This window comes from Pterocles gutturalis, unplaced genomic scaffold, assembly GCF_000699245.1.
Source record: "Pterocles gutturalis isolate BGI_N339 unplaced genomic scaffold, ASM69924v1 scaffold16576, whole genome shotgun sequence".
NCBI lineage: Eukaryota > Metazoa > Chordata > Aves > Pterocliformes > Pteroclidae > Pterocles > Pterocles gutturalis.
The window spans coordinates 8,225-18,951 of NW_010098179.1; the positions used below are offsets into that span (position 1 = coordinate 8,225).

The following is a 10,727-nucleotide window of genomic DNA, read 5'->3' on the forward strand; positions in this document are numbered from 1 at the left end:
GCCCTCTTCTCTAGCAGTGATGTCCAGGGAAGCCCTCAGCTTAGACATGTAATCCTAGTGTTTCCAGCCTTCGAAGTGATCACTTTTGCAGCCGTGCCCACCCTGGTATGTGGTTTCTGTAGATGATTTCCCTTTGTTTTCCAAGTGCAAGCCAAGGAAGAAAACAAATAAGGGGTAAGAAAAAGCAAGAGATGCGAGTTTTGACAGCACCTGTGAGATTTAGGTACGGGTTGCCATGGAAAGCATTTAAGAGCTACACTTTTGATGATTTCTAAAAATCCTTTTCAATCATCTATTCAGGGGGAACTGTGCATCAAAGAGGTCATCACTCCAAACCTCTACACTCCAGTCCAGCGCACAGCTCTCCCAGACAGCAGATTTACACAGGCATCTCCAGGCTTTGGAGATCCCTGGAGTGCAGGTTCCAGTGGGGACCCAGACACATTAAAAAAGCAGCATATCGAGTGCTGCAGCCCAGTAAATATGATTTTTGGCACTACCAGCAAAAGACCCCAGGTTTTGTGTTGACCTGACAGCATAGGATCTCAGGACAGGGCTGACTATAGCAGTTCAGTGGTATTAAAAAGCTTAACCAACCCACACTACAAATGCCAGTCAGTCCTTTTCCTCCCAGACCATAAAATCTCACGATATACCCAGGGAAAATGTTCTTTATCACCCTAAGTGCTGGTTAGTACCTCTGCAACATGGTGACTATTTATTTGCCTTAAATGTAAAAAGCCTACAGATTTTTACTCACAAACTGCCTTCATTATTGAAATGGACCCTGGAAAAAATCCTTCCCTCCTCCTCTGGCTGCCAAGACTGTGGTGGGAGCGGAGAGTAGGATGCTGCATGGAGACGGGCATCAGGCAGCGATGCTGGTCCAGTCCCAAGGCCACTCCAGCCCTGGTGCATCCTGATGTCCCCCAGCAGCCAGGACATGGAGGAGGAAAGGAGGAGCGGGGAGGATGTGTAACACTTGAGTACAGGGAGAGTCAACTGTGACCATCTGGCAGTTCAACAGCCAGAGACCTGCATGCTGGGGTGAAGCGCTATCTCTGGAGAGCAGCAACGAACCACCAAACCTCGGGTCCCTTCCCAAGCCCAGCCCAAGAGGAAGAGTAGGGACCCACTGGGAAGACGGAGTGCCTGCAGCTGAATATGGAAACATTTAGTGTAGTTAAACCGGTGTCATAAACTGTTTGCACAGAAATAGGCTGGCTCAGGTGACATCAGTGGCAGCTTGGTGACAGGGACCTATTCGAAAACGAGGTGGAAAGTGGCCTCAGCTCTGCTCATCCCCTGGGACAAGCCCTGTTCGATCAGGCAGGCAGAAAACACCGGGGTGACCCTGGGAAGGGGGGACAGTGCAGGAGGAGGGCAGGTACTCACATGTACCGCAGCTCCGACTCCCTCCTCACCAGGATCTCCCTGATCCTCTCGATTTTGAAGAGCTCGCCTTCGATGTCATCGATGGTGGTGGTGGAGTCAGCCATGGAAACAATCTCCTCCTCTGCAAACGGAACGGGAGCCACGTTAGCAGCAGGAGATGTGAAACACGTGCTGAGGATAATGGGGACCGCAGGCCTGTCACGGGGACCCCCCCGCAAACACCAGACCAGCAATATCACTCAGCACATCAGTTTTAAACTCATTTTCAGGCTTCTTGCTACCCTGCTGGGTGCTGCAAGAGGAGTCAGCCCAACGAGCACGTGGAAAGGCACCGACACACACAAGGGCACTGAGTGGCCAGCTGTTGTGACCCAGCTCATAGAACCACCCTGGGGGGGATGAGTGAGGTTCGCGGAGGTTCTATATATATATACATATATATATATCCCTTGGGGCAAATTAAGGTGAGACGGCACCAAAGAATTGCGTACTGGCTTATAACTTCAATGCATACAATTGTTTAGGAAAAAGGGAAAATGTGGGGAATATGACAGAATCAAGTGAAAAGGAAAATTACTTGGTAAAGACAATCCATGAATATTCTATCATCCACTAATAACACTAAATCTTATAGCAATGGGGTAAGAATAGCGTAACTACCAATATTACCACGGTTAGTAATAAGCACCACTAAAATAAGCAATCTACATGAAAACCTACTAAGCAAGCCCCCAAAAGGAGCTGGCATTAAACTTAACAGAATTATAAAAGAAAACAAATTACTTGGTAAAGACAATTCATGACAACACTACCAACCGCCAACAACACCAAATCTTACAGCGATGTGATAACGACAGCATAATCTCCAACAACACTAAGAAACCCGCAGCCACTCACATTTACAATCACTTAACCCCAACCGCTCACAACACTTGCAACCACTTTTCAGTATTAAAATAAACAACCTACAGAAAACCTGCTAAACAAGCCCCAAAAGGAGCTGGCATTAAACTTATAAGGGGTTGCCATATGTGCCAGAGAGAGAGATGAAGAGATACTTGAAGAGAAAAAGAAAGGAAAAGGAGAGGAGAGAGAGGAAAGTTTTCACCACTCTTTGGATCCTTGGAGGAAAGTGTCAACATCTTGGAGGGGGGTGGGGGGATTGCTCGATCAGTCTGTCAGCATCTCAGGAGTCCTCAGGTGGTGCCCGCCAGCCCCTTCTCTTTGTTTATTCACCTTTTACAGACAGAGGCAGGGCCTTACTCAGCAAGGGTTGGCTACTTTGTTGCAAGAGCAAGACTGAGTCCATTGTTAGACTCAGCCCGTGTTTGCCAGTCCATTGTTAGTGACGGGAGGAAGGCCTTCGGTGCATTCCTCGCCATCTCCTTATCTACCACTGGAATGTTTTGAGACACCACGAGTCATCCGAGCCCAGACAGTCAATCTGCAGTTTCTGCAAAACTGCACGAATAGTCCTTTACACCAGCAATTGTGTTGAAGCAAAGCTGCAGAATTATTGCAAAAATTTCAAGTTAACTCTGGAACGTTGTGTAGCTAGCCAATAGATGGAAGGTCATAAGGTGTCTTAAGAGTAGTAAATGTTTAACCTAACTGTAATGGTTTAGGAATAGAACAATCAAGCAAGGAAGAACATCTGTAAAAAATAATCAAGAAATCAGCAACCTTGTAAGAGTATGAAGAAAAGAAAATTAATTGAGAAAAGGGACACCCCTGCGCAGCATCAGAAGAAAGTTCAACTAGCGGACAAGGGAGGAAGACTTCTTACTTCATCCCGAAGACCACTTAAAGACCATCCGGTGGAACCTCTGCACATGAGCAAAAGAACATTTGCATATATTAATTGAGTTCCAGGAAATCTTATATTTATGGAAATAATTCCAGGGAATTTACTGAATACGTATAAGTTTGCAACATATATCCTCTGCAGTTTTGCTCCTCTGTTGGAGCACTTAATGCGGAGTGCTGCCCAGCGCTGTAAATAAAGGAATACCTGCGGAACAACAAACTCTGACTGTTAATTTCTTTGATTTCTTTTGGAGCACAGCTCCAAACGCGCATGCAATATGCATGAAGTGGCTGCATGAAAGAGGACCTCAGAGGCCAGCAGGCCACCTCATCTGAGCTTGCAGCTCTCTGAGCCTTAGAAACGAGCATTATTTTGCCTGCTTGTGCTGGCTCTGCAGCACATCAGTGTTGTGCCAGGCTCTACGCTGCTGAGAAAGCCCCAAGTTTCCAGAGGGTCTTCCCCTCTGCTGAATGGCAGGATGCCAAGGCAGCTAAAAACCGCTGGAGAGAAGGACAGGAATCTCTCTCTCTTTTTCCAGAACCATATAAACCTCAGGCATCTCCAGCCCATGGGCAGACACCTAGAGACATGAGCCTGTCCTCCAGTATGTGCCAGGACCCAACGCTGGATCCATATAGCGCGGAGGGGCCTCCTGAGGAGGCGTGGAGGTGAAACTCCCATCGCTGGTCCCTTTCCATCACAGGTTGGATGAAGACAGCCCATCCTTCCCAGCTCACTGGGGGAAAAAGCCCCCATGGTACTCAGTAGTCCAGTTCAGCTTCCTCATCTTCTGGAGTGCTGAGCACCACCTCTATATAACCCACTTGGGGAAACTGAGGCAGGGAAGGAGGATGCCACCTGTTCAGGGCAAGAGGCAAGAGCCTCAGAGCAAAATGTGGGAAAAAGCAGCTGTGATTTATATTTTAGAAGAGCACAGTGACAAGCCCAGGGACAGCCAGGACAAGAGTCCAGCATCCAGCAACCTCGATCCATTGCTCCGACCACCAGCTCTGCCTCCCCCCTCCCAGTGGACACACAGCTGTCCCTCTGATGTCCCACTGGTTCGCACGAGCCTGTCCCACTGATTTACACGAGGATGCCGTGCTGATTCGCACCGTCCCTGCAAGTCTGCACGTCCCCCAGCAGCTCCCAGCCCATGTGATGGGGTAGCTGAGGTTTTGCTCCCAGACCAGCTCCCACCTTCCAGCCCAGTCTGGCTCCCAGAGACACATTGCTGAGCTTGTTATCAGGGACATGCAGCAGCACATCTATCACACGCAGGCTGAGCCGGCTCTCCTGGGATGGACACACAGCACAGGGTGGGGAGAGGGGGCTCAGAGCTCCAGCAGAGCCAGGCTGTGAGAAAACATCACAAATCACACACATCAGGGGCATATTCTGCTTCCTTTGAATGTCCCCAGCACACATCTCCTCCCCGAGATTTTGCCCTCCTGTAGCCCTGGGACTTCTCCCATGCAGGGACGGGGGGAGCACAGCCAAGGAGCACCAGTGCCAGGAGCTGGATTTTCCAGGCAGCCGAGGTCTGGGAACTGGAGATGCCAGAGCTGAAGCATGGGGCTCAGGGATTTGTGGGCAAATGACTCGAGGGGGGGAAATTAGTTTCTCTGAAGTCATGTTTATATCCCAACAGTAGTTATAATGTTATAAGAAAACCTTCAGGGTAAGGTAAAACACAGTTGCTGCTTTCTGGGACAAAGGCACGGTTGGCACGCAAAGAACTGGTTTCCCCCCAGTAACAGCACAGGCACATGCTAAGAACAGAACGATACAGAACAGCGTACAAAAGCGGGGGTGGAACAGAAGGAAGGTTTGGCGGCCATGCCCTGCTACACTCCCTTGCAGGAGATGGGGACACAGTAGTACCACGAGCCGGTAACTGCACAGCCGCTGTCCAGCAAGGAAGACGGCAGGTACGGTGCCAAGTGCTGTGGTTGAAATCGTTATCCTAAGATCAACCTTGTTCATTATAATGGCATTATAATACCCAAACACACCTCCATTCCGAAGTTACCCGCCTCCAAGGCACGACTGCTCCACATTGAGCATGCCCTGTTTTATTGACTATGCCTTCAAGAGTGAAGCGAGAGAATTTTACACCAATCAGTAGTAAAGGTATGTATGACCAGAGTCATTCAGCTCCACCTAAACACAAAGAAATAGTATAAAAATAGATTGACGAAGGGAAAAAGTTAGGGAAGACTCCATTGTAACTTTTGGGATCAGTTGATGGGCTGAACCTGTCCGCTCCCCCACAGGGACGCCTGACAGGTAAGAACCTCTTTCCATGCGCATTAAATAATCCATTTACCCTAGCAGTTACTAACAAATAAAGACTGGTTAGATATTGTTCTTGCAGTCTGCTCTCAATGGCAACCTCTGAACCTCCACTGTCACAACCTATTTTATAGAATAAAAAATTGCTTTGCATAAGTTTCCAGGAACTTGAACAATTGCAATAAGGGATGTGACTCAGTGCCGCTGTCAGTGCGGGTCCCTGAACAGGTCAGTCGCATCGTCCTCCAATATGATGGGCTGTTCGGTAGGGTCCCCATACGGGACGCTGGCAGGCCGTACAAGTGCAAGGACCCCGACTTTCTTGGGAAGCTGCCAGGCTGATCAAATGTAAAGGGTTCGAGGAAACCCCCCCTTCTCAACGTGACGGGATCCCCAGGCCACTGCCGAGGGTTACAGGGCAGGGAGGCACAAAGGCACAAGGCAAACCACTCTGCACCCACTGGTCCTCCACCCATCGTGTCAAACTGCTTGAGAACTCATGCCCAGAGCGAGGCTTGTTATCAAGGCTGCTGGCAGCAAAGGTTTAATAGTGGAAATACGAGTGGTTTGGGTTAGCATGACTGCTTTGGAGGTCAGTTTTCTGCTGTTCTTGGTTTAGAAACTCATGAGGACTACTTGGGGATTATCTCTCTCTTGCCCTAGCCACAGAGGCCACGTTCAGCCGATGCCAGCCTGCTGAATCCCCGACCCTTCTTTATTCTAAGCTGTCGGGATGCTGTCAGGAACCACTGCCTGCTTAAGCCAGACCAACAAATACATGGGGAGGGCAAGGTGTGGGGTTGGATGCGCTGCCCTCCACCAGCTCTTGATCGATGCCTCTGCTGCAGATTTGCACAGAAACCCTCCTGTAGCCCTGTTTCCACGGGCCTGAAAGGTGTTGCTAGGGGACTGGACTGTGGTTGCTAAAGGACCAGGATGCGGTTGCTAGGGGACCGCACTGCGGTTGCTAGGGGACTGGGATGCTGAGGTCCCTCATCCCAAGCATCCTGCTGCTTTGCTACCCCCGAGCTCCTCTTGCCTGAGTTATTTCGCTGTATCCACACCCAGGAGCACTGAGCAGCTGGGGCCAGGCGCTGGGGCCAGGCAGATCTCACTGCAGGGTACACGCAGGTGACACCAGGTGTGAAGGTGCAGCCCGCAGAGCCGGCGTGTGCTGGTGGGCAGCCGCTCCCTGGGGTTCGGCTACACTTCAGAGCAGCTCTGGAGCTGTCAGGAAAAAGCTGCATTGCTCCAAATGTCACTTCTGTGAGCAGGCTACAATGACAAGGCTGATATTATTTTAGAGATGCACCAATAAACAAAGATAGGAGCTTACTGCAGCCTTCATTAGCCAAGGACAAAGCTAATCACCCCTACGACACAGGAGGGGGTCTGGGGGAGGAGGACTGTCACTCCTGGCCTGGGTGGGTGGGTGAATAGCCCAGAATATCTTTGATCACTGGTGGCAGAAGTCTTTGGCTGAGTTATCAGCCAGCTGTCTCCCAGTGGGTGAGTGCAAGGGCTTGAAGGGGGTGTCAGCATCGCTTCTTCTCCCTTCTCATCCCAGAACCTCATTAGCAGAAGCCATCCCAGATGGGAGAGGCAAATCCTGGCCTGTGTACACAAAGGGAGGAGGTGGCAGCGCTGGATTGCTCTCCCCTGATTGCGGCAGGAGGCTGGGATGTGATTTCAACATGTAGGCAGCTGCCCACAGGAGTGAGAAAGCTCCTGTCTCCGCTCTGGGTGGGTTTCCATCAGAGACAGGGAATACGGTGTGGCTGGGACCACCCTACCCAAGAGGAGCCACCCTCACGATCCCCCAAAGTCATCTTTTGTAGGACGCCTCCGAGCAGCCTTCTGCTGCAGGTCAGGAGCATCCTGTGGAAGGTCTGCACCACCCAGCAGAGCACTGGCTGCAGGACTCGAGCTGGAAACTCCTCAGCCCTTGGCTGTGCCTTGGTCGAGGTCACGGCATTCTGTGTCCCCCCATCTTGTTCTCAGGCACGCTAGGGAACTGCTCACCAAAGCACAAGACCTGGACAAGAAGCTCTAAGAGGAGAGCTGTGTGCCTGGTGCTGCTTAATTTGGGGCAGAAGTGGAGGAAGGACAGTCCCAGGTGAGTGCTCCTGCAAAATGAAGCCCACAAACCCCGGGAGGGAGCATCTGGAGAAGGGGACACAGAGCTATGCCTCTGCACCAACAACATCCACTAAACCTCACGAGAAACCAGTGAATCCATAGAGGTGACTAACACACAGCTGACAGGATGGGAAGATGAACTTGCTGATGGAGACTTCTTCCACCTGCCAGCACCTGCCCAGGACCACAGGTCATCATGCCAACAGCTGAACATCGGAGTGAGAGCAGGGGCTGGAGCATGGGATGGACCAGGAGAGGCAGAGGGAAGCAGGTTTGTTCAGCTCAAAAAAGAGAAGGTGAAGGTGGCTCTCATGGCTGTGCTCACCTACCTAATGGGAGGATGTGGAGAAGATGGAGCTGGACTCCTTTCAGAGGTGCATAAAGATCAGGCGAAAGGTGATGGGCACAATTGAAATATGGGAAATTCCAGTGAGATATTAGGAAAATGTTCCTCCTTGGGTTGTTCAGTCACCAGAACAAGGATCAGAGAGGTTGTGGGATCTCTCTCTTTGGTCCAAGATACCCCCTGGACAAGGTTGTGAGCAACCTGATCTAACTACAAAGCCTGCTTTGAGCGGGGGGTTGAACTTGGTATCTCCAGAAGTCCCTCCCAATCCAAATTCCTCTGTGATTCCATGTAATAAGATCAGTCTGTGATGACTGACAGGGATGTGCATGGATCCTCCCTGCTAGCTCAGAAGATGCTTTCTCCAGGCAGACACGGGGTGATGCTGAGCTCCCAGACCCCAGCAGCTGCAGGCACAGGCTGGATCACAGCTTTCCTGAGATGGTGACACCAAAGGGCACCACGCACCCGTGAGCCTGTGCAACGGCAGCAACACCACACAGCAGTCGCAAAGGACAAGTGCAGACACTCGGAACTCACGGTGCATTAAAACCCGGCACATCCTGCATGCAGCAAAAGATTTCCCTGGAGATGGTTTTGCCAAAGCTGAGGATGGGTTTCTTACACCCTCCCCAAGTGCATGGCACCCACAAGCACCTAAGGCAGGGACGTTTGTCACACCTGTGACCAAGCTCACAGTCCTGAGTCTCCCTTTGCGGATGGAGAGAGGGGACAGCCATGCGCAGCCACGCTGCCCACGGGTCCCTTTGCTCCCACAGCTGCACACACAACAGCAGAGCCAACGCAGGAACCAGCCTTGCGCTGCCCGAGCAAGAGGATGCCCAACGGGCACCACTTCAACCTGGCAAACCAAGGGGAGAAAGCTTCGACTGAAACTTGGAGATGCTCTAATCATCACACATGGCCCAGGGGAAGCAAGTATTGTTAATGAAGAGTGTACTAGCTGGAGACTTCCACTCCATATGGCTTTGGTGAAAACATTTAGACAGCCAGCAGCAAGCCTGAGATGAGTCACAGCAGCAACTGGCGCAGGGTTGAGTTTCAAGCGATTTCCTTCATGATTAAAGTTGGGTGATTGATTGACAGTTCCCTGTGGAAGGACACAGAGCTTTTTACTTGGGCTCCATCCCAAGAGGCCTTTAACTCAGCCATGTGCTTTTCTCTGCCACGGAAAGCAGCCCCAGCAAAATCAGCCCTTGTTCCACAAGCTCGATAACAGAGTGATGGTAACTCGCTGCCCGGCTGCAGGGCAGCCCCCGCCACCCCCACTGCCTGGCGGGAGCCACATGAGCCTCCAGAACCGCCAACGCACGGCCGAGCCCGCTGGTCCCCGAGGCTAGCTTCATACTCAGATGGGAGAGATCACAGCTCCTGGCAGTCTGCAAACCCCAGCTGTTTCCCTGCCAGTGCCCCAGCCGCCCCCTCCAGTAAACCAGGGAGAAACATGCAGCCTCAGCCCATCACAGGTGGGGGAATCTCTCTGGCTGCGTCTGTTCAGCCCTCGGCACACTCAGCACCACTGCGGCCGTTAGACAGCCATCAAAAAAACCAGGCTTCACAGGTGAGGTACCCAGGATGACTTACAGGTGGTACCACCAGGGCTGTCAGCCCTCGGTGACACCCCGCCGCTGTGTGCACACTCCTCTGGTCACCTCCTGAGCACATGCAGGGCAAGAGGCTGCGTGTGCTCAGCGCTTCACAGGGTTGGCTGGAGATTTCCTGGGATGGTGACAAACAGCAGAGCAGCATTCAGAAAACAGACACGGACCACTGCCACGGTCTCACCCAGATGGAGGGTCCCCCAGGAGCTGGGAGTTTCCACAACTGCACTGAACCAGTAAATACCGCAGCCACCACAACCCTGCTTGCAGGCAACCGAGGGGCAATGCCCAGGCCATACACAGCACCCCGAGTCCAGCAAGCGTTTGTCCCTTCCCTGGGCCACCCTGACGTCACCTGGCTGTTGGCAGCAGAGGATCCAGGTGATGGAAGGGCTCTGATCCCCCAGGGGAAGGGTCTTGCACAGACACTCTTCCCAGGCAGGGGAGGTGTGGGGGGGAGGATACATATCTCCCTGCTGAAAGGCACAAAGGAGAAGGACTAAAACTTCGGGCAGCTCACCAAGGAGCTGAGCAGCTTCACAAGCAGCACCCCCACACAGTAGAGCCAAGCAGGATGCTGGAGTTTGCTCCATCCCTCCTTCCCAGCTGCCTGTCCCTAACTGGCGAGGTGCAGGGGGCTAAGGGGGAGCAGAAAGCGATGGGGAAGGGCAGAGGTTGGAGGGATGTCATGGCAGAGGGACTGCAGGAGCCCCTACTTCCTAGGATGTTGCCCACAGCCCAGCACTGGGTCTCTTCTTCCCACCCCACGGCTGAGGACTGCCCTGGACAATCCCCCTGGTCCACGTCGCCCCATTCTGCTCAGCCCATTTCACACTGGAGGAACTGGTCAGAGAGGGGAAAAGGCAGCACAGGACAGGGCGGATACCCCACTCTCCCGGGCACAGCCATGCCCGTAGCCGGGCGTGACAGCACAGCGGCTCCGTGTCTCTGCGGGCAGCAGCAGCCGGATGGCCCACCGGTTAGTCCCCTCCAGCCGTCTCTCCATCCCTCCGTCCGTCCTTCCTCCCCTCCAGCCGTCCCTCCATCCCTCCGTCCGTCCTTCCTCCCCTCCAGCCGTCCCTCCATCCCTCCACCCCTTCCATGCCCCCCTCGCCTCCGTCCC

General features: G+C 52.5%; 1 protein-coding gene across 1 annotated transcript in view; it reads right to left on the minus strand.

Annotated features, from left to right (window-relative positions):
- Positions 1–10,610, minus strand: part of LOC104472404 (uncharacterized protein C16orf45 homolog) — a 17,290-nt gene extending 6,680 nt beyond the window's left edge. Inside the window, exons 1-2 of the mRNA XM_010088078.1 lie at positions 10,496–10,610; positions 1,396–1,516 (exon numbers count right to left, since the gene is read on the minus strand). Coding sequence (XP_010086380.1) covers positions 1,396–1,516; positions 10,496–10,610 — 236 coding nt within the window. The remainder of the gene's footprint in view (positions 1–1,395; positions 1,517–10,495) is intronic.
- Between the last annotated feature and the right edge of the window lie 117 nt (positions 10,611–10,727).